The 23,992-nt window shown below is 36.7% G+C and overlaps 1 protein-coding gene across 2 annotated transcripts in view; it reads left to right on the top strand.

Annotated features, from left to right (window-relative positions):
- The first annotated feature begins 973 nt into the window (after nt 1-973).
- Nucleotides 974-23,992, top strand: part of LOC131146409 (uncharacterized) — a 30,345-nt gene continuing 7,326 nt past the window's right edge. For both annotated transcript variants that reach the window (XM_058096004.1, XM_058096003.1), the window contains exons 1-7: nt 974-1,207; nt 1,325-1,399; nt 2,775-2,861; nt 3,253-3,309; nt 11,085-11,177; nt 23,591-23,663; nt 23,804-23,879. In XM_058096004.1, coding sequence (XP_057951987.1) covers nt 1,157-1,207; nt 1,325-1,399; nt 2,775-2,861; nt 3,253-3,309; nt 11,085-11,177; nt 23,591-23,663; nt 23,804-23,879 — 512 coding nt within the window. In that variant the 5' untranslated portion in view covers nt 974-1,156. The remainder of the gene's footprint in view (nt 1,208-1,324; nt 1,400-2,774; nt 2,862-3,252; nt 3,310-11,084; nt 11,178-23,590; nt 23,664-23,803; nt 23,880-23,992) is intronic.

The following is a 23,992-nucleotide window of genomic DNA, read 5'->3' as shown; positions in this document are numbered from 1 at the left end:
TTTTAACGTAATAAGTTTTATGCATGCAAATATGTTTTCTCTTGGGGGATTGAAAAAATTAACTGTTACATATTGAGCACCAAAATTTAAATTCGATTTTTTTGAACCAGTTCTGAGTTGAACTTGAATTGATCACTGAGTCTAAAATTTGAATTATTTTAACTGTTTGGTATCCAATACCCCAACATGTATTATATAGTTTGGGAGTTTTTTTTTTTTTTTTTAAATTTGTACTTAATTAGAAAAAAATTATATTCTGTGAAAGAAAAATTATTTTAATTTTTTGAAATAATTTTTTGAAACAAAAATTATTTTATTTCTAAAAAATAAGATATTTTAATTTTTGAAATAATTTGTTATTTTTTTATTAATTTAAGTCTTACTCGACTCATGCAAATAATTGATCTGAAATTCCATAATTAATATTCCTTCTTGAAATTAAAATGCAAAACCATCAATATAAAAATCTTGTGCTCTAATCATTGAGATATTTAAATTATAGTTCTTTAATTTTTTTAATTATTTTCATGAAATTTAACATAAAATCACTTTCACTTAGAAATGTTGCGACTTATACCTCTTGAAAATATAAAATTTATGCTTGAATTATAAAGAATTGAATAAAATAAAATACAAATTTTATTTTATTTTCGTTAAGATGTTTAATTTTCAAACTCAAATTCTATGACGTCAAGTAGAAATTATAATTTCTAGGCACTAATATGTTTAAAAAAAAGTATTTTGAACATTTATATTTCAAGTTTTTTTTTTTTTTTTTTTTTCAAATAGATTCACAAATGGATGTACATAAATGTGAATACACAAAGTGACAACGCGATATTTATTTATTTTTTTTCAAAAAGGGAAATTTTACCTGGGCCGGGCCCGGCTCGAATATTCATGGCGCTGGACCGGTGGCATCACTCACTGCCGGCTCGGCCTACAAAGTTACAAAGTACGAACCAGAGCTTACCATTAGGGAAGAAATTTTTTCTCGGCAACCAAACAGGCGTAGACTAAAATTTCAGTGTACCTCCGGACTCGGGGGACGCTTTCCCTGCTTCCCGCCTTCTCCATCCTCGTGCCCTGCCGCTTCGTTCTTACTTTTAACCATAAGGGCTCATACACACTCTGTTCTGCTTTCGAAGCTAAAACAATGGAAGAAAAGCCGTCGAGTTCGCCTACAACCTTTGTAGATCAATTAGTGGTGAGTTCGGTATTTTCTCTGGTTTTCCCATACACTTTGTCTCTTTACGGTTGTGATCATTCTCGCTGTGCCTCTGCCAACAATCATTCCCGGCTTGTTCTTTGTTTCCGTTCTTAGGTTCCTGGTGACGTGGTTCTTGATCTCTCAACCATGACTAACCAGACTATCAAGCTCGGGGGCGGTCTTCGCCAGGTCTGTCTTAGGGTTTTCTGCATAATCCTGTATTCTCATTGCAGTGCTATTCATTTGGAAAGTATTATTATTATTATTATTATTATTATTATTGCCGTAATGAAGTAATTTTTTTTTTTAAAAAAGTTTTATTTGTTACGTTGCCTAGTTTATGATTGACCTTCCAGGGATGAAGATGTGTAAAGGACAACGTGGATATTAGTTAAGCTTAAACTTGTTTGAGCTCCTGGGTTGTGTTGCCATGAAGACACCAGTATTTCATGTACTTGCAGTTGGTATAAATACGTTTGAAAATTCAAAAGGGATTAGATGGGGAGCTTGGGACCGACCTCATTTATTTTTTGTAGCAAAAAATAAAAAAAAGGCATCAAGTTGGGTCAGGGATTTGGAGCCTGGAGAGCCTTATATTATTATTTAACTATATAGATGCAGAGGCAATTTTTTTCCCCAGGATCTCCTCCTTAGGAAGCATACTGATTTCATTCTGTCGAGTTTATAATGTAAAGAATATGATTCTCCAGCCTCCTTCATGGAGTCCAAAAATGTTAACAAAGAGTGCAAAAAAATAAAAATAAAAATGAAAGAGTGTATGAGAAAAGCCTTTTGTTTGCTTGCATTTTCTGTATCTGTCAACATTGATATTCTTGTCATTACATGGCTAGTTGTTTTTGAGTCTAGCGACGACTATGTTCCCTGGAAATTTTTGAATAAGTGAAATAGTCATGTTGGACTTGCATGGTATAGATATGGGGATGGGATATATGTCAATTACTTGTCTGACAGGCATAGAATTAAAAGAGCAGTACATCAGTAATTCAACGTCTCCTGCATCTCAAGACTTGGCAAATCTAATGCACAAACATACCTGATTCCAACGCATTTGTACCTGATTTATATACTATAGGTAGATCAGCAGCTTGACTGTAGTTTATGTTATAGGTATTAATGGATTGACATCAGTGCTTGATTTCTTTTTTGGCAAATAAACTCATTTAATGTTTGATTGGAACTTTGAATTTGAAGCTGGGTGAAATTGGATATTTTCAATGCAAAATTAGAGGTAATTTTATCCACATTCACAAAATTTCAAGTTCATGGTCCCAAATTCATATCCCATATGCAACTTTGGATTATATAACACTGTTTCAAATCATCCCAACCATGGTGTTCTTTGTAGTTTTCATCATGAGAAATACTTCATCAGGATTTATCTAGGTTCGCATTTGTTCCTTAAATACAAACAAATATGTACCAAAGAATGAAAAAAAGGTTCTCAACTGGATCTATATTCCAAATAGGTAATTTTTAATTGTATCTTTTCTATTCCCCTGGTGAGAGGATAATAAATTTTTTTATGTGCACTCTGATTTTTCAGGATCGTGATTCTATTTCTGTCATGCGGGCTGGGAAGCTGAGATTCTCAAGGCCAAACAAATATTGGGTTGAAAACTCCCAGAAAAGGGTGCGTATGGTGCTGTTGTTTGTATGCTAATTATAAAAAAGATATTGTCTCTCAGTCAATATCAAGGGAAGTAGCTGTTTTTTTCGTGCCAAATTAAATATATGCATTTGAGGGTGCATAGCATTTTGAAGATTTGACTTCATAAGGCACTGAATGGTTCGGATTGTTGATTCATTCAAACCCATACCCTTCCCCCAACTCACACACGCAAACACAAAAAAGTTATATTCCTTGTGTGGAGGATACTGTCCTTTGTGTTGTAGTTCAGAGTGGCCTAGAATTTCAAGGATTTGATTGCATGTAACAATGGATGGTTCTGATTATTGATTTGTTTTTTCTCCTTTGGCCCCTCTCCTCCCCTCAATATTTGAAAAAAAAAAAAAAAACTCAGTATGTTCCTTGCGTTGAGGATACTGTTCTGGGCATTGTGGTGGAATCTAAAGCAGAAGTAAGTACCTTTGAACTTCAATATTATAATAGAAACTCTTCATTGAATAATTCTTGTCAATTATAGTTTCAACTCTCATTTCATTTCAATTCAATTGTGTGTTGAAGTTTTATTTATTTATTTATTTATTATTATTTTTTATGTTTATGTTTTTTTCCTTTCTCATATCTAGATACAATATATGCATGGATGAAGAGCATTTTTGCATTGCATAAAATAACAAGGACGATTCGTTTATTCTTTAAACAGTGAAATACTTTATATGACATGGACCAGAAAAAAACCATTTTTAATCCTATTAACATTCTTTAGTTAATGCTTTTAATGTGTATTTCCTTAAGTAGTTGTTGAAATACATTACTAAGATACTGGAAACAAAAGTGGTTGGCCTAATCCTTCTTAACATCAAAATTAGAATGCCATAAAATTGTACAGATGCTGGCAAGAATTCTGTAAGAAAGGTTGACTTAACATTCTATAGCTTCCTGCCAATTTCTCTGTTTCCAAACATCCCACAAAGATGCAAAATTACTGCCCAACTTAACTTTGTTTTTATTCAACTGAGGTGCAAAGTGTACATTCCCCTAAAACTTCTAAAATATTCTATGTATCCCTGTTTCCAAATAACCCACCAAGATGCAAATTACCGTCCAATTATTTGTGTCTTTACTCCACTGAAATGCAAAGTATACAATCTCCTAAAACTTCCAAAGAATTCTATGTATTTTCCTTTGCTTCAATTAGTAAGGAGGGGTCAAGTTGAGTCGTCCTTAGTTTTTTGGGATGTGCGTAGTCTAGGGGGTGGTGATAAGAGGAGGTTGGTTAAGGAGTTGGTTAATTGGGTTAGTCCTGAAATTAAGAAAGCGAAATGCTTTCTTAATTTGGAGCAATTGGGATTCAAGTTTAGAGGTTTTTCCCTCCCTTTTTTTGGTGCATCTGGATGTCAGTAGTAGCTTGGGATACTAGGGTAACTATGCTTCGAGACTATCTTGTTGGGTCTGCTTCTTTGTTAATTGTTAGGAGTTTGGGTTTTGGGGACATCAATCTATGGACCCATATAGTTTTCTCTATGAGATGCCTTTTTCAATGAGTTAGCCACTGTCTTTGGTTATAGTCTGCGTTTGGTGGTAGGAGGGGACTTCAATGTTATTTGGAGCTCTAGATAGTGAATTTTCATTTGGGACCGCAGTTAGGATGTTCCATTGAACTGGTAATTTTATTTGAGTGGCTCGAGCAGATAAGCATGTCTCTTCTTGCAAACATGGGAGGATGTTTTTCCAAATGTTGTGCAGGAGATTCTAGTTAGGCCTGTATCTGACCATTTCCGGCTGCTTAGATTCAAATCCAGTTTTGATGTGGTCCCACCTCTTTCGGTTCTGAAAATATGTGGTTGACACATCCCTCTTTTTGGTATATTGTCAATATTTGGTGGAGGAGAGTGTCATGTTCATGGGTGGGGGGTTTTAAATTGATGACAAAATGGGAGTTTATGAAATAAGTTCAAACAAAGGAATAAAGAGGTCTCTAGAAACCTTAAAGAGACGAAAATATAACATTTTTTCTGAGATTGAAGGCTTGGATAGGTTGGAGGATTGCAGGCTGTTGGGTGAGGAGGATAGAGCTGTAAGGGCTTGTCTGTGTGATGGTTTGGAGGTGCTGTTGTTGAGAGAGGATATTATTTGGCAGCAAAAGTCAAAGATAAAGTGGGTGAGGAGGGGGATTGTAACTATAGTCTGTTTCATAGGGTGGCTAATGGTAGGCAGAGGAAAAGTTCGATTAAGGAGTTGGAAGCTTGGACCTAGATTTGGGGAGTTTTGTGCGGGATCGTAAGCAGGTTGGAGAAGAGATTACAGGGTTCTTCAAGCTTTTATACATGAGGATTCTGAGCATAGATTGATGCTTGAGGGATTCGGTTAGAGCTCCATTGGGGGGAACACTGCTACTTGGTTATAATGCCTTTTGAAAGAAGTTAAGCAGGTGGTTTTTTAAAATTTAAATGGATAGGGGGTAAAGCTCTAGGCTCAGGTTTTATTATATCATTTTTTTAAAGGATAGTTGGGAGGTTATGCAAGAGGATATTTTGAGGTTTTTGGGAATTTCATCATAATTGGGTGGTGGTAAATAGCGTAAATTCTACCTTATAGCCCTGATTCCTTAAAAGGAGAGGTCAATGAGGGTGAGGGATTTTTTAGTCTGGTAACTAGTCTTTACTAGGTTTAACTATTATCCTGTTTGTCTGAGAGGCCTAGAGAGGTTCTTGGTGATACAATAACAGTGGATTATGCTGATTTTATTAAAGACACAAATTTCAGATGCAATATTGGTGGCAGTGGTTGGAGGAGTATGGTTCTCAAATTGGATTTTGAAAAAGCATGCAATATGGTGAATTGCTTTTTTTTTTTTTTTTAACCCCCCCCAAAGAAAAAGTGATGGTTAAGAAGTGTTTTGGCCCATTGTGGAGGAACTGGATAGAATCATAGAAAGGTGTTCGAGTTCCACATATTTGTTTGTAATTGTGAATGGAGTAATGGACATCCTAGGGAGTGGTTTGGGGCTTCTTGGGGGTTAAGGCAAGAGTATCCCTTGATTCCATTCTTGTTGACCCAAGAGTGGTTGTTGTGATAAACTGTTGATTTAACATGCTTAGGATTTGGGGCTGATTAGAGCTGTACTGTAGGAAGGGAGGAGGTGGATGCGTCCCACGTTCAATTTGCCAATGATACTATATATATTTTCTGGAGGATAATGTAAAAAAATTTTGAAAGGTCTTTAACTTGTTGAGAAATTTCCAGGTTAAAGATCAACATGTCCAAAAGTGGGTTGGCTGGCATTAATATGGATCATAGTGACTTTAAAGGGTTCAAGGCTTTAGCTGATTGTGTTTTTCTAGACTGACCTTTATCTTGTCTAGGTCTTCCTTTCAGGGATAACCCTGCGTTTTGGGACCTCATTGTCCAAATGGTGTGCAGTAGAATTGATTGGTGGGGGAGGGGGCTTCCATACTTACCTTTAAGGGTTAAAAAAACTCATTAGTATTCTTGTTTCTGAGATTCTCACATTTTTTTTTATATCCATTTCAGAGTTCCTTCGAGTTTGGTGAGGGTCTTGGAGGGGCTTACGAGATTTCCTTTTCTTTGGATTTGGGAGAATAGAAGGGATCATCTTGTTGGTTGAGGGAGGTTTGGAGCTTGGTAACATGGTTTGGTTTTGGGAGGGATATTTGGGTGGAAGAGGTTTCGTTGGAACTGTTGGTTCCTCATCTTTTAAGATTATATTCTGTTTATAACGTACCAACTACAACTTGTTTTTCTTCATAGGAGTGTTTTCGTTCTTGGGACTTCCATTTATATAGGCTTCTTGATGAAAGAGAGGCTGATGAGCTTACTATGCTGAGTGTGTTGGACTCTTTTGTTTCTCAAACTAGGGTTGGTGTTCGGGTTTGGTTGGGGAAACCTCTGGGTTCCTTTTCTTGCTAGTCTTTCTTCCTCTGTTTTATTGAAACCTTCAACCCTTTTGTTTTTCTTTGTATCATGTCATTTAGAAGGCTAAGGTTCGTTTTAAGATATGGGTTTTCATCTAGACCCTGACTTTTAATAGGATTAATATGAATAACTTTGTTACAGGAAAGGGGATCCTGTAAGGCTATTAATCCATATATTCATATATTGTGCCAAGAGCCCAATGGCACTGATGCGACCTCTTTCTACGTCATCAGCCGGCGGGCCAACTTTGGAACCCACTGTTTTCTTGTTTTGATGGAGCGTAAGTAGCTCCTCAAAATGTGGATGACTTCTTGGGTTTTGGAAAAAAGTAGCAAAGGGAGAGTGGACATGTGTATGATAACATGAGAATTTTCAAGGCTCAAACAAGTCCTTTTCCTTTGCTGTCGAACAGAGTTATCTTTCTTGCTTTTTCTTTTTCTGAGCGCATTGTTTTTGGGATTTTTGAGGATTTCATTGTCCAGTCTTCAAAGGGTTTAGAAAGCAACATTACTGTAGTTGTTCTAGCTAATTCTTCGAGGATGTTGTCTTCCATAAATTGTACTTTAGTTTTATTTAATGGAATTTTCTTTTATTATCAAAAGGTAAGGAAGGCATAAATAGATACATATATACATACATAAAGACACAGCAGCTGGAATTTTTTTTTTTCCCCTGGGATCTTTTTCCCTGCTCCCTGCCCTACTTTTTCTCTGTTCTGGCAGTAGTCAACAGTGACGATGTTTGTATTTTCATTTTTTGAAAACTGCATTGTGGCTTCTTCTCTCTTCAGTAGTAATGCTGCAAAACAAATGTGTTCTCTGTATGTGATGAATTCATTGAGCAGTGAGGCATTGTCTGAAAGACAGATTCGGATTTTGATGTGTTAATGGATGATGAATGGGGGGCAGCTAGGGTTTAGAGGGTGAAGTATGTCAAAATTGATATGGATAGTTCAGAGGGTTGTGGCTGGAAGTCTAGTTGTGGTGGCTGGGTAAAGGAAGGGTATGGCTGTATGGGTGATGATGTAGAGATACAATAGTATTGGTTCTTTGATGACGGTGCTGCGGGGATTGAATTGAGGCTCTGATATCAATTGATGCAGCACTGATTGGCACAGGAGAGACATCAAGAAAATAGAAAACAAGAGAAAACAAAAGAAAGTAACAGAAAAATAAGTAGGAAAATTGAGGAAGGGAAAATTAAGGCTAAATTAAGTTAAGGTTCACTTCTCAATAACCTAAGCTCCATGTTTACACATGAAGCCTTTCCTAAGGCTTTCTCTTGGAACTAAATAAGGAAATATACTTAAGGAAACAATGCCAAATTCTTGAAAAGCTGAAACTTACCAAAATTTCATATCTCTAAAATTTGAAAATTACATAATTAAATCCAATAAGAAAAATTGCCCGTGCCTGGGTAAACGGTAAGGGCCCTCTGAATGTGATCCCTATCAAATCCTAATATCATGCTGATATTAAGCAAAACATTACTATGAATGTTGCACAATATAAGCTAGCTGATGCTCACCAGAGGCATGTCGAATTTAATCAGAATGACTGTGATGGTGCATATCTGTCATGAACGTATCCCTAAGCATTATTTAAGAAATTACATGCCTGTGTGTCTGGTCCTTTTCGCATTATCCATGTCTGGTCCTTTTTGCATTGTCCGTTGTTTGGGCTCTAATGCTTTTGTACTTGTGCCACCATATGATATGGGCATTAGTCCTATTCTCAATGATAAGAACTTAATAGTTACTGAGGCACCTTGAGTCTTCTTTTGTGCATGCAGACATCTCTCCTTGTGGAGTATCGCCTCCATCAGTTCCAGTTCTTGTTCTTCCTCCTTTCTGCCTATGTTCACAGTGAGGTTACAATTACAAATGATACCTTGTCAAGTGGTTAGATTATCGTACTTCCAATTCCACATTGGATGCTAGGGATGAGTTGCATTGCATAGATTCAGATATTTCGGGGCACTACATCTGTCTTTCCTGACATTCAGTGTGCCTTAGTGTTTGCCATAGGCATAATTTAGGATTTATTTGTCAGATTTACTTATGCCATTTTCAGGTTTTAAAGATTTGATAATTTGTTAATTTTCAGATTTTTTTAGGGATTTGATATTGTTTCCTAAAGTGTGTTTCCTTATGTAGTTTAGGAGAAAAGCCTATAGAAAGGCTTGTTGTGTAAGCGTTGTGCTTAGCTTGCATTATTGAGCTGTATAAGGGATTCTTGAGAGGGGAGGTGAATTTTGTTGTAAGTAATGGATATTCTAAACCAGAGAGGAGAACCATGCAAGGCCCAAGAAGTGCATGGGTGGATGGTGGCAAGTGATAGTATTGTGGCTGAAGGGATTGCTTGAGTTAGTGGGAATCCAAAGGTTTAGGTGGGTTGGAGGGAAGGAGGGTGGGAGGGTGGTAGGTGAAAAATGACATATTGCGTATGCTTGGCTTCTTAGAAAAAGCTAAGGAGTCTGGATTCCCCGTAGAGACCCTTGATTCGACCTGCGACGCTCCCTGACTTCTATCCGTGGCTAATCTCAGCATGTGCCACCAATTTTATCTAATTGAGCTTAGCCTTAATTTTCTTTCCACCTTAATTTTCCACTTATTTTTTTTTTCGATTGTATTTTGTTGCTTTCTTGCTGTTTCTCTTGTGCCAGTTGGTGCTGTGTGAGATTCACAAGATTACCAAAAACTATCAATCAAATTAAGCAACTGGGTGCAAGAGTGTCCAAAACACAGTTCTTGTTACGAAGAACATTCAAAAGTTATCCCTGCTCTTTGCTTCTCACACTTTCTTCTTTTTTAAGACAAGGGATACATAATTGTTTGTTTAAGCCCAGCAGAATTGACAGTTTTTGTGAAAAAGGTAAGAGTTTTAATAGATTAAGATCCTCCTTCTATGGTTTTTTTACCTCCCAAATTCAGTGAGTTTATGGCCTCTTAGATTGATCACTTGGTTTCTATACCCTTAAAGGTGACCAGCTTTTGTTGGAAGCAATTGGTTGGCCTTTCTGCTATTAGTGGTAATGTTTTATGGCTTCCTTCATCCACTTTTTAAAGGGAAAAGCCTTTTCACACCTTGTTTTAATATTAGATTTTAATGTTACACAATCTAGTGTCTGAAATGAGCCTATCCCCTGGATCCTCCATGTTGTATATTAACGGAGCAAGTTGTATGCGGTGTTGCTGCTAATTCTCTCACTTCACATCTTGATATCACAGTTTTGCATGTTCCATTAGTAATTATTGTGAAATTTAACGTATTGAGTTATGCAGTGAATTATTGGGTGAGGTTTGAGAATTCGATGAGGTGTTGAGAGCATCATTCTGGAGCTAGGAATGTTAAAATGAAAAGGGAAATTCCTAAGAATGATGTGCGCACATTATCAAAAATATTTTAGGGCCCATTCAGTTGTGGAAAACAGTTTTCATTTTCTATTTTTTTTTTCCCGACAAATTATAAAAATGTAAACTATTTTCCAGTTTCCCTAGATTTGTATTTAGAAGGTAGAAAATAAAGGATTTATTTAGTTTGTGGAAAACAATTTTCATTTTATATTTCAAATTTCCAAAAATAATTAAGAAATCACAATTTATTTTCAATTTTCCAGAAATTATATAGGAAATCAGAAATCTAGAAACCAATAAATAGTTGTTTTCCAACTTTCAGATATGAATTTAGCAGATTGGAAAACAAGGTGGCATTTTTGTAATTTTTTGGAAATAAAAAATAAGACTATTTTTAAGAAGTGAATAGTGCCAAGATATATATATTGAGTTTTATTATACTAATGTTGCAAAACTGAAAATAAGCTGGATTTTTTTTTTGTTTTTCAAATTCTTTGTAGAACTAACAATGGAAAATGTAAATTGTTTTCGACAACTAAACAGACTCATAACTCTTCTATAGCAGAATCTTGGGAGTTTATGTTCCTTGCAATATATGAACATGTGAGTTGAGGGAGACTCTTTGTCATCGTAACCATATGATTGCTTTTTTCAGTTTCTTTGATTAAATTCATATAAATTTAAGCTGGTGGAAAACAAGCACCTTATCCATATATGCCATTTATAAATCATTCACTTAGTGGGCTTGGATGGTTCTTTTTGCTTGCTATTTCATTGTGTGTAATATAAGGTTTGCTTGTTTGAGTTGTTTCATATATTGTAGTATTTCTATGCTTATAACTCCATATGCATTGGTAGTTTTTTTGTTGGGTTCCTTGTAGTTACTATACCAGAATCTCCTTGTTTTATATGTATTATTTTTCTCTGTTCTTTGACAGAATTTTCTTGTGGACATAAAAGGACCAACACTGGCTTTTCTGCCTGTACTTGCATTTGAAGGAGGAACTAGGAGGAACATACCAAAATTTGAGGTGCAATTTCTACTTCCCTGATTCACGTTTATTTTTAATAATTTTGGGAGCCGAAGCAGCATATTTCTTTTTCCTGGTTTGCTATATTGGAGACATGAATTGCCTCATAAAGTTAACTAGCATTTTTATATTTCAGACATGCTAAGTTAACTAGCATGCGGTGTGCTGTTTTATTTTTATTCTTTTGCAGTATTGGGGAGTGGAGACATGTTGAGTACTTTGCGGTTATTTTGGGATAAGGAAATATAGAATATACAAGGAAAAAGACCAGAAGTCCACTCATAATGAACAGAAAGTAACAAACAGAAAGTAACAAATATAAAGAACTACGGCAGTATTCAAATAGAAATCAGTGTGGCAAAGATCTCCAATCACTTTGTATGACAAAGAACTTCTATTGAAGTTCTGGCCACTTATGCCCACAGGGGCATAAAAAACCACACTATCCTAGCAAATGGGTGGGAAGGGTATTTTCTCAAAAGTTCCTTGAATTGCTCTCTAACCAAATGCACCACACCATGGTCAATAAAGTATAAACCCGTGAAATCCTACTGTCCTTCCTTCGCCTGAAGCCCCAAAATCTATTGACAAAGCTTATTCACAATGCTCAGACAAACCCAACACTCCTTATAAATGTCAAAAAAAAGCTTTCGCCATCTCCAAGCAAAATGAAAATGCACATAGAGATGAGCAATGGTCTCTTGACTCTTCATGTGCAAAATATGTATGTCAGCTGATGAAGCCTCTTTTGATAACAGTCATTGGTTTTTAAGGATTGTGAGAAAACCAAAGCATTGAGTCCAATAATGTAATTGTATCAGCTGGAGCTTTTGCTGGTGATGTCCGTTATGGAGTTCGAATAACTGAGTAAAAGTCTACGTCTAGCAGTTACTAGTTCACCCCTCCTCATTGGTGCACTATTTCTGGGTGTTGTAAATGCCCAAACCATTTGAGACACCCCCATCATATAGATTTGACAAGTTTCACACTGGTCGTGAACTATCTAATGCAGCCCTCTTCCTTTACCTGGGCTTGCAACTGGCTGTGTGTGAAAACAGTTAGTACATTGAGTGCATCACAGGTGGAGTTGCAAGAAGAAAGTAACACAATAGTCAAAAATGGGTATGGGTCATTTTGTTTGTCTGAATCTGAGGGAACTGAATCTTCATTTGTGGCGTTGAATACTAGTGAGTTCTCATGGCTTCTATGTTCAATTAATTCTTTCTGGCCAAGGCCTTCGGAGGATGCCTGTGGCCTTTGGAATACTTATATGAGCAAGTAGCAACTGGGGGCATTGTTTGCCTTGAATTGCTACAGAATTCAAGAGTGCGATTTTTGTGCTTAGAACATATCGGGAGGTTGGGTGGTATCAATCAATGCATATATTTGAAGGAGATTGTGCATCAGTATGATGTGATTATTTCAAACATTGTAAATGCTTCATGCTGGTGTGATTGGTTGAGAGGTTTGGTGGTGCAGTGATTGTGGTTCAATGAACATTAAAAGAATTTAGAATTGAATCTTTTAAAAGTTTTTTTTTCTCTATCTATTTTTCTTTAGATTAGAAAAAAGGGGGGGGGGGGGTCAGCGGGGGTATTCTTCTTTGTATGGGCCTGCTTGACCTAAGTCTTGTAGTCATTTTTGGGAGGAGTCCTATGTTTTTTTTTGGATTTTGTTCACCAAAGTGGATTGTTGGGGTTAATTTCAATGTAGTTAGATTTTGATGCTGTTTCTTCCCTTGTGTGCAATTGGATTATTTCATTATGGATTGTGGGTTAAGAGACATTCTGTTGGAGAGTGCTTTGTTTTCTTGGTCTTTTGGATGGGATAGAGCGATACCTAGTTGGTTGGATAAGTTTTTGTCTAAAGAGGTGTGGGAGGATGAATTTCCTAATTTGACTCAAGTTGTTTTGTCTAGTCTTATGTGTGGCTGTTTCCCTATTTTGTTGGAACTTGGAACTGAGGAAGGTAAGTTGGGGTCCCACCCCGTTTTGTTTTGGAAACATGTTGATGGATAATTGTTCTTCTCGCTGATTGGTAGGGGAAACTTGGTGAGTGCTCGATGAGGGGTTTAGATTTGTGAAGGAATTTAGGAGATTGAAAGAAGTTTTTGAAGAAGTTGAATTTGGATGTGTTTGGAGATGTTGGATCGAAGAAGGCTAGAGTTTTGAGTAATTTGGGTGGTAGAGGAGAGGAAGTAGACGGATTATTGAGGGGGAGCTAACCAAGTGTGCCGTTTTGAAAAATGAATTCGAGGAGAGATGATTTTGAAGGAGGGTACGAGTTGGAAGCAAAAGCCTAAATTTAAATGGTTTTTTTGGGGGGGAGGGGGAGGATTGATACTAAATTTTTTCATATATTGACTGATGGAAATACGAGACATAATTATATCAGAGAATTGGAGATGGTAAGGTTAGATAGTGCTGGATGCTCGGGTGGTAGCTGATGAGGTTATTAGCCTCTTAGTGATCTATATTTAAAGGAGCATATTCTTAGGCCTATGATTGCGGGGTTGGATTGGAATCCCATTTCTAATGTCCAAAAATCTTGGTTGGTGGCCATTTGAGGAAGAGATGAGGGTTGTGGTGTTTGGTTTCAATAGTGATAAGGCTTCCTTCCCCAAAAAGAGTGCTGAAAGGTGGTGGAGGATTTGTTAAAGAATTTTCATGAATGGGTTTTCGGGGAAGAGTGTTAATTCACCTTTATCATCTTGGTGCCTAAGAAAATTCTTGTTTTAAGGCCTCAGACTTTTGGCCTATTAACTTAGTAACTAGTCCGTAAAAGATTGTTACTAAGATTCTTGCCAATAGGCTGTGATCTGTGCTTGATGACTTTATCTCACTTGCTCAAAAATGCTTTTTTAGGCAATGGACAGATTGGGGATGCTATTTTAGTAATGAATGAAGTAGTGGAGGATGTTTGTCGGAGAAAAATGAAGGGGCTGGTTTTTAGTTGGATTTTAAAGAGGCTTTATGATTGTATTAGTTGGGGGTTTTAGATGAAGTTCTCATGAGAAAAGGTTCTGGTGGAGGTGGATTGTCTATTGCATCTTTTTTGGAAATTATTAATGGGGAGGCAAAATTGTGTCCATGAGGGGGTTAGGCAAGGGAATTTTTTCTCTTCTTTTTTATTTGTCTTGCTGATGCATGCATTGAGTAGATTAATGGATAGGGTAGTGGACAGGGGATTCGTTAGGGGTATTCAAGTGGGGAGGGAGGGTGTGATAGTGCGTGATGGTACTTTTATTCTCTTAGATGATTGTAGAGTCTTTCTTGAACATTCTAACTCTCTTGCAGATTCTTGAGAGGATCTCCTGTCTTAGAATAAATTTATGGAAGAGTGGATCTGGGGCTATTAATCTTTGTCATGATAGAGTGTTGGTGTTTACTTTTTAGCTGGTTGTGGTGTTTAAGGTTGGCATCTTGTCTACCTTGGAGTTCCTCTAGGAGGTATAATTCTCAATCTTTATCTTTTTTGGATCCTGTGCTGGCTAAGATAGGAAAGCATTTAGATGGGTGTGTGGGTCCTCTTCTCTCTTTAGTTGGGCTCCTTACTCTTATTCAGGATTGTCTCTCTACTATCCCTTTGTATTATTTGTCTTTGTTTAGAATTCTGATGGAGTAGCCACTAAGATTGAGAAAGTTATGAGAGATTTCTGTTGGTTAAGGTTTGGATAGGAGGGACCATTTGTGAGGTTGAGTGTAGATCTATGGAGGAGTGAAAGGGTTGTGTGTAACAAGAAATAAATATGAATACCAGACAGAAAATCTGAAACTAAATTATTAGGACTGCTTAAAGAAAAATGGCTTTGTTTCATCCATCCAACCTTTTAGCAACTCGGTCAATGACAAGGTACCAAAAAGAATTAGCATCTATCAAAGGAAGTACTAAGTTAGTTGAAGGCTACTCCTGAATTCTCCAAAAACCAGCTAAAGAAGTATAATGAGAGATGCCCTGCATGCTCAAATTCAGATCAACCAAACTAGACTTGGGGAAATTTACCCGAAGACCCAAAAGTCCAAAACCACCCAAAATCTGTAAAGCAAAGGAAGCATTCTTATACCTTCCCTTCCCCTTGCATCCTCAATGACTTCATCCAAAACCAAGGCATCATCTAAAATGCACCTGCGTTCAACAAATGCTCTGCTTGGAGGGAAAATTTAGACAATATCTTCGTCAAAATCTTATGCAAGACTACTCACCAAACTAATCAGCCGACTGCCCTAACATGGAAGGAATGATCCTTCTTAGGCATAAGGCTCATAAAAAAAGTAACATATATTTTGACTCCATTAGCATAAACAAAATGCTGTAAGTTAGAACCTTAAACTCCTCCAAAAATGAAGGTGTTTGTGTGGACGACCATTCTTAATGGAGTTACACCAACAATCTGCTGTGGTTTCAAAACCTTACACTGTCCTTTCCCTAGCTGTATTTGTTATATTTTACGCTATTAGTGAGGATCATGCTCATTTATTGTTTTCACTACTTTTTGGCTTGGTGCTTATTGAACAAACATTTTGAATTGTTGGCAGTGTGTGTGTTTTATTTATTTATTTATTTTATCTCCATTCTTTGGAGGTTTTCTTGTTGATTTGTTTTAGAGGGTTCCAGAGGCAAAAGAATGCAATTGTGTGAGACTACAGAAAATATATGGCTGGAGAGAAATTCACTGATTTTCAGACATAGCATTTCATCTCTTGATTTGATATAGTGCAGAATTTGTTTTTTCAGCTTCCATGTAGGTTTTGTCCATAGGGTGTTTTGGAAGTATGGCTTTTCGGATATACAGTGGGATTGATGCTTTTTCAGCTTAATTTTGTTTTCTTATTGTATTGTTCTGTTTTTTGCTTTTTATCTTTTTCCTTTATTTATTTATTTTTGAGGATTTCTTGTCCTCCTGTTTTTGATGTTATTTGACGTATAATAATTTATATATGTCTATTATGGATCTGTAACCCCCTGGGATCAATAAATCTTTTGGATCTTATTAACCAAAGAAATACAACTTTGCACTATAGTTAGCTCAGCACCAATCAAGAATTCCCAAGGAATTCCAAGAATTCTTGTTATGTGTTCGTTCCAACCCTCAACCCTTTTTTCTAGGTTCATCGATATATATTTGATAAAAGAAATTTATTAATAGGGATTCTCCTTGTAGACTAGCCAACCCCAACTAGTGCAACTTAAGGCATGGTTTGTTGTTGTTGTTGTTGTTTTGATCCTTCTTGTTGATTCTTCTCTCAACGCACGCGCACACACACACACACACACACACACACACACACACACACACACACACACACATATATATATATATATATATATATATATATATATTATAAAGAAAGAACTATGTTGAAGGAAGAAAGGAGTACAATATTGAAAAAGAAAAAAAGGAAGAAACAGTGAGAACAAGATATCCTTCCATTACAAAAGGAAAGCAGCTAAATAAAAGATAGTATATACAAGACAAATCAATAAAGTGATGGCATCCAATCCTGCTGCAATGTAAAAACAAGCAAGAACGAGTGATGTAGGATGGAAAGCGGCTATTTGGATGTGATTTTGAACTAATTTGAAGATCAATTTCAAAGAATAGGGTCAAGGAATTGTTGGGTCCTAAACCCAAAGTCTTTCGTTAATTGGTTGTTTATTATGTGTGTTTAGTTGCTTGTAGTAAGATTATGAGTATTTGGAGGGAGGTTGTAATATATGTGTTTTAGGGGTTTATTTGTGATTTTATGTATCTTTGTCGTTTATGTGTAATTCTAGTAATTTAGGCTTTCTTACAAATAGGGTGTGAAAGCCATGTAAGTGTTGGTTTGTTGAATTTAAAGTTGAAGTAAATGCGCGTCTCCTTCAAATTGTGTCTCCTTCCACCTCTCCTTCCTTTTTCATCTTCGCCTCTCCTCTCCTCTATTTCTCTTCTAATTTCTCCATTGGCTGTAATTCTTTGATGCTGCTGCTTCTTTTGGTATCAGAGCCTAAATACGATCTCCATTCTTCCATTTTATTCCCTCATTTCTCCTGCACTCATTCTTCTTCTTCCTACTATTCTGTTCAAATCCTGCCCTTTATTTTCCCTGCAATCAAATTTCTGCAGAATTCTTGAACCAACTTCTCTCCTCTGTATTTGATCTTCTTCCTTTCCTCTTCTCCCCTTCTTTCTACTTCTCTTCCTATTTTCCCCCTGGGCAGTATCTATACTGCTGTTCAGTTCTGTTCTCCCTTATTCTTCCACTACATCAATAATCTTCTCCATCTTCGACCCCACTTACATATTTAATCTTTCTCCATTCATCATTCTCTCTTCATCTTCGCACCATCCATAAATATTCAATTCCAGTCCCAGATTGGGGGGTAAAAAATTGCAGCCATTGCCCTTCAATTTCCAGCACCACTTTCCAACAATCATTTTGCAACATGCTCACAGAGACCCTTGGAAACCCTTACCCAAAAATTCATTGCTGTCTTACCATGTTTGTGGTCCAATGGTCCGGCAGAAAACATCCCAGCTGTTGGCCTATCAAAATCTCTTTATCTTCCTGTGTTTTTTTTCATTGCACCACCACTACAACTGAACTTGCCGGATGATGATCTACCTTCATGCCTAATATCATTGCTGGAAAGTCACCGCTTGCGAGTCACACTGTCATGTGCCGTTGATGCTGGTGTGAGAATTTTTTGCCCCAATTCTGCAACTTCCGAAGTTGTAAACCATTTGCTTCTAGCCAATGTATTAAGAATTTTTTAGTACAAAGGCCTGCAATTTTGTGAAGTTGTTTGATGGAAAGGTTGATTGACTGAGTTTGGTACATATATTGGAGGATCCACATGCGCTGCCAACAACAGAATCAGACCAAATTGCTGCCATTTGTAAGTTGTTTAAGAGGTTTTGCTTTAATTGAAGATCGTTCTTGAGAAATTGAGAGTCAAGTTTGAGGTTTGCGTGTCTGTCTCTTGTACTTTTGGCTTGTGTGAAGGCTGAAATGATCATTGAAATAAGAGAACTAAACTAGAAGTTTCAGATTTTAATAGTGATAGATCTGTTGATGAATTTGATGATTGGTATATTCTTTGGAGTACTATTTCCGATTGTACAACATGAATGACACTAGAAGATTGTATCTGGCCGGGTCAAAATTGAAGGGAACTGCTTGAATGTGGTGGATTAAACAAGTAGTTATCTTTAGGAGGAGCATTTTGTACCTTCCAATTAACACAGCGTGTTCTTGTGCAACTCTTTAATTTGAAGCAAGAAGAAAAGACAGGGCAGAACACGCTAGTAGGTTCTATCATTTGGCTAGTCGTCCTGACATAGAATGGATGTAATGATGGCTTTTTACAGGAAAGGATTGGAAGTAGCTGTTACCTCCAAGCTTGCTACATGTTGTCCCCTTAGTTGGGGATGTATGTTGCTGCTCAGATTGAGGAGGATATGCAGTGTAATCCTCCTAGAGGCTAGAGCTACGTTAACCCTTTTGTTTGAGAAGAGTAGTGGTGGAGTTTTGTGAGAGAAATCAGCTAAGGGATTGGGTAACAGACTTCATACAAATACTGCTTGGAAGACTCTGACCATTCCAGAACAACTTCTAAGGTCCAAACATCATCAACTGCTTCAAATGTCAAGGTTTTGGGCATCGAGCTGCACAATGTCCTAACCAAGTCATGCCTTTCACAGAAAAAAAGGAGGATGATGCTGGCTTTCAAGTAATTGAATTTGAAGCTAAATCAGAAGAGTCCCAAGTGACTTAAGATGATGATGGCAACATAAAAGTCTGTTTAGTACTTTGACATATGCTCTCTTCACTAGGTTGAAGAAATAGATGATTGGTGAAGAACTAGCATCTTTGGGACTCATGTGATTTGTCATAAGCAGCTTTGTACTACGGTGGTTGATCCTGGTTGTTATGCAAATGTAGGTTCTAAACAAGATGTGAAGAAGTTAAATTTGGAAGTTGAATCTCAATCCCAACCCATGCAAAATTGCTTGGCGAAACAATACCAACTTGGAGGTCCATGATTGTTGCTTGCTTACCTTCAATATTAGTTCAATTGTGGAGGCATTGTGGTGTGATATCCTTCCTCTTAAGATTTGTCATATTATTTTGGGCCGTCCATGGTTACATGGTTGGACGGTTAAGCATGATGCCTGTGAAAATTCTTATTTCCTCTCCATCAATGGTTCCTTTTATGAAGCGAGATGATTCTATTCATGGTGATGGACTCCTTGGCGCTTTCCCCAACTTGACGGAGTTGAGTATTTTTCAGGAGGGAAATTGATGTAGGATGGGAAGCAGCTATTTCGTTAGATCAGTTTGACCCAATTTGGAGACCAATTTCATAGACTTATATCAAGGGATTGTTGGGTCCTAAACCCTAATTTGTTTAGTTAATTAGTAGCTTGTTGTGTGTTTTAGATGCTTGTCGTAGGCTTATGTGTATTTGGGGGTTGTTTTGTAGTATATGTCTGTTTTAAGGGTTAACTTGTAATTCTATGTATCTTCAGGGGTTTATGGATAATTCTTGTAATTTAGGTTTTCTTATAAATAGTGTGTGAAAGCCATGTAAGGGTTGGTTATTGAATTTGAAAGTATATGTGTGTTTCCCCCCAATTGTATCTCCTTCTTCCTCCCTTTTTCTTCTTCTCTTCGCCTCTCCTCTATTTCTCTTCTAATTTCTCTTCTTGGCTATAATTCTTTCATGCTGTTTTGTGTCAGCATGTTTTCCCATTCCTGAACTTGAGGGTACAAATATTGGGAGTTATGGCCTTGTTGGGTCTTTGCTTTTGAAGTAAGTCAGTTATGGATTTTTCCCAGGATGGTGGTCAAAGAAAAGTCCTTGATCTTTGAAGGAATTTTAGCTTTCTTGATTAGATGAAAAAGGCCAAGGGCTGACATTAGGGTCATGGATCAAATGGGAGAAGAAGATTTGCACAAGTAATCTCCTGTAGAACCAATATTCCTAAATGAAAATAATCAAGCATGATATTTGAAGAAGAAAAGCTCATTAGTTTCTCTCTCATTGAAATTCCTCCCAAAATGAAAATCCCAAGAGAGGCCTACCCTTTTGTAGAATGAGGAAGGCAGCAATAGGAGACTCATGAAGATTAGGGAAATGAAACAGATGAGGGAAACCAATAGCCAAAGGCACATTCCAAATTCAATTGTCCTCCTGAAAACAGATGCTCTCCCCAGTACCCTATTTATAAAGGACATTAGGAAAGAAAGACTGATGGATTTGAGGCATAAATTTCCAAGAACTTGAGTAAGTAATATTATCTCCTGCAATAGCATCCTCCCCACTTAGAAAATTTCTTTTTGATATTAAAAAAAAAAAAAAAAGATCGTCCTTTTACAATATACCAACAATGATGAAAGATACTGAACCATTTACTTTAACCCGCTTAGTACCAAATCCTCCACCCCACGTTCAGTAAAAGGCATCTTTGACCAACAACTTTGCTACTCTTAAAAATAAGATTCCAATCCAGTCCATCAATTATCGGCCTTAATTCATTTCCTCTGAAAACAAAATCTTATAAAATGGAGTTAATTTTCTTGGCGAAGGTAAAATCAAAACTTTATATAACAATGTATTTTTTGAAGTTAAAAACTTGCTTTGCTTTTACCCATATATATTTCTTTTCATAGTTGTATTATCTCATTTTAACATCATTGTTGTTTTAATTATGGTAGTAAAACCTGCTTTGTTGCTTGAGGGAGTGAAGAAGGAAAAGATGAGTGGTAAATCCTTTTTCCTTGATTTGGTAGGGTGAATTGTGCAAAGATAAGGTAAACGAATGGAAGAGGGTCTTGCCCACAAAAGCGGGAAGAAAATGAATGGTAAGGGGCTTGGCCATCAAAATGAATGTTAACCACTGTCCCTTCTTCCGCCAAATTGAGGGGAGGAAATGGATGGAAAGAGAATAGCCATCAAATTGAGTGTTTACCACTTTCCTTTGTTACATTTTCCTTCACCTAACTAAGTGATGAAGGGAAAGGAATGCATATTTCCTTTCCTTCCCTCCATTTTACCTTTTCTTTTCCCTCCTATTTCCTTAGTTCCTATCAAATAAAACCCAAGTTTCTTTTCCTTCCCTTTATTTATGTTTTTTGGAGTAAAATATGGTTCCTTATTTGTCTGTTTTTTCTAGAGAGGATGATAATCATAATGAGAGCAAAAGAGACCAAATACTCATCTGAGGGGATGGTTTCTGATTCTGGAATATTATTTCAAAATAAAACTGGCCTGCTTTCTTATATCAATTAGAATCCCTTTGCAACATGAAAAAAATCCTACTAAGAAAGATAATCCTCAACCACCTAATATAAATTGAAGAGCTGTGGGGGACAGGTTTCTACAAGATAATTTGCTTATGGTGTATTGGATGGCGGTGTGCTACAGATATGGTTCCCTTTTTTTAAAAAATTAGACTTATGTGCATCACAACCCCATGTCCTGGTCATAAAAAGTACACGGAAATGAGAAAAGATGTGGCTTTGATGGTTTGCCAGATCCAGATTGACCATCATGCAGAGCATCCTGGTGCGTTTTTGCTTGTGTTGTGTGAGATTACTTATTTATTTACCTTTTTTGATAAGCCAGATCATATTTTATGTTGTCCCTTAACAACAGCAATAATAATAATAATAATAATAATAATAATAATAATAATAATAATAAATTTTATAGATTTCTTGTTGATGCTGGCTGTGAGAGTGCGGAAGCGCTTTCAATGTATGCAATCTATCTGGTTTTTTAGAGGCTTGCGTCTTAGACATATAGAACAAAGAAAAGAAAGCTTCCTCATGTCCTCTATGCCACTGGAGGCAACTTCAATTGTTGGTCATTATTTTGCTGTGGACATTTACTCTAGCCAATTACTAGATATCATGGTGTTCAGAATTTTGTTTGGACACCCTGTTATATTCATTTTTTTACAATGCTGCCTTTGCATTAAGGAAAAGAAAATTTGGGAAATAGTTCTTGAGAACTCCCAAGTGTTGTTTTTGTGCTGCACTGAATCATGTGTGATGTTTAGCATGCAATACATCATGGTTGGAAAATTTAGTATTGCTTATTCTCATGAAAAAATAGGAGTGAGTGAAGATGTAAAATGAACTTGCAATACCTACCTCAGTTAGTTACTGTTCTATTTATGTCAACCCTCCTGCATCACAGGCTTAGAGCAGTCGCCTGGTAATAATTATCTTTACATAACACAATGCAATATTTGTCAATCCTTCTGTGAAGTCTAGTCCACTTTCTATAGATCAATTTCAAACTTTTGAAGACTATCCATTTAGGAACATAGTATATCGAACAATAGATTTTCTGAAAAATCAATTGTTAGAAGTTACTAAAACCTCTGTATTGTTGCTGTTGCAAATTAATGAGTTTTTTGCTTCCTTGCTCTTTGAGCTTACCAAATACTACAGATTAGAAATTGAGGCTGATGAATCTTCTTCCATGCTTGTTTAATGAATGTTGTCATTATTATGGTCAGATTGATAGGCTGATCTAAAGTCAGCTGCAAACAAGAACTACACCTATTGTGTACAGGCAGGGCTCAGAGGCTGTTTCTGGTCTACAGCAATTTTTGAACTTGCTCCACCCAAACAATTTTTGAACTTGCTCCTTTTTTATTGATGTGCTCTTCTTTGTTACCCATGCACTATGCAGGCATCTTGCCTGTTGGTGAATTACCAAATCTGTAAGCAAACCCACCCCTGCAAATTTGTTATAGAATAGAGTTGTTTTCGTTGCTTTCTCTTGGGCAGTCTTTGCGTTTTTTGAGGAATTTTGTTGACCAATCTTCAGAGAGATTGAAGGGAGAGGCCTTATTGTAATTGCTTGCCTGGTTGTTTTAGGAGGATCTCTCATTCTCTAAATATGATTTTCTTCCTCTTCTGTTAATGATTTTTTTTTTCTATCCAAAAAGAAAAAAAATAAAAAATCCAAATCTGTAAATTTTCAAAATGGGTAGAGTGGATCCCTTGTCTTTAATTTTCCCTGTGGATTCCACAATTTCCACTTTTGGAGAACTACTTGGCTGTTGTTAGTCCCATTACAAACGCTGCTACCATATTGATGTTGAGTTTTGTTTAAATCTGTACAAATCCAAATCTAAGGTCTGAAATTGTTAATTTTATAAATTTTGGTTTTTATTGTTGCAAGTGGATTTTAATTGTGATTCTTTTCCATATGAAATGGTTAATAGTTTAGTATTTAGAAGTACATGATTGAGGCATGATGCCAGCTTATTCCCTGATTGTATTGTTGTTACTACTAAATTCCTTTGTAGACATACTGCTATTTGGAGCTATATTGTGTATTATTTATTTGGGTTTGTCTTTGCATGTTGTTTTTTTTTTTCCCCTTCTTTCTTTCTGCCTGATGGGCGGCAGGTAGGTGCATTGCTCTATGTTCGGGTCGTGAAGGCCAATGCTGGCACGAATCCTGAGCTGTCATGCACTGATGGTTAGTGTATTTGTGCTTCTCCCCCAACTGTAAATAACTTTTGTATGGGCTGTGTTCCTTTCCTCTAAATTTCTTATTGATGCAAGAGAATGACTGTATTTTGATGAGAGTTTCTAAAGACATGTATTGTATTTTCATAGCCGGTGGGAAAGCTGCAGAGTTTGGTCTCCTTAAAGATGGCTACATGTTCGAATCGTCAACTGGGCTATCACGAATGTGAGATCTTTGTACCTTTACCCCATGGAGAGTATAAACACGAGAGATACTCGCACCAAATCATTCCTCTGCTACAGCATAGCTCTTCACCCTACTGAAGCTTGATGTTTTGT

This window comes from Malania oleifera, chromosome 13 (genome assembly GCF_029873635.1).
Source record: "Malania oleifera isolate guangnan ecotype guangnan chromosome 13, ASM2987363v1, whole genome shotgun sequence".
In the NCBI taxonomy this organism is placed as follows: domain Eukaryota; kingdom Viridiplantae; phylum Streptophyta; class Magnoliopsida; order Santalales; family Ximeniaceae; genus Malania; species Malania oleifera.
The sequence above is the reverse complement of the archived record's forward strand: the minus strand, read 5'-3'. Positions and strand labels throughout refer to the sequence as shown.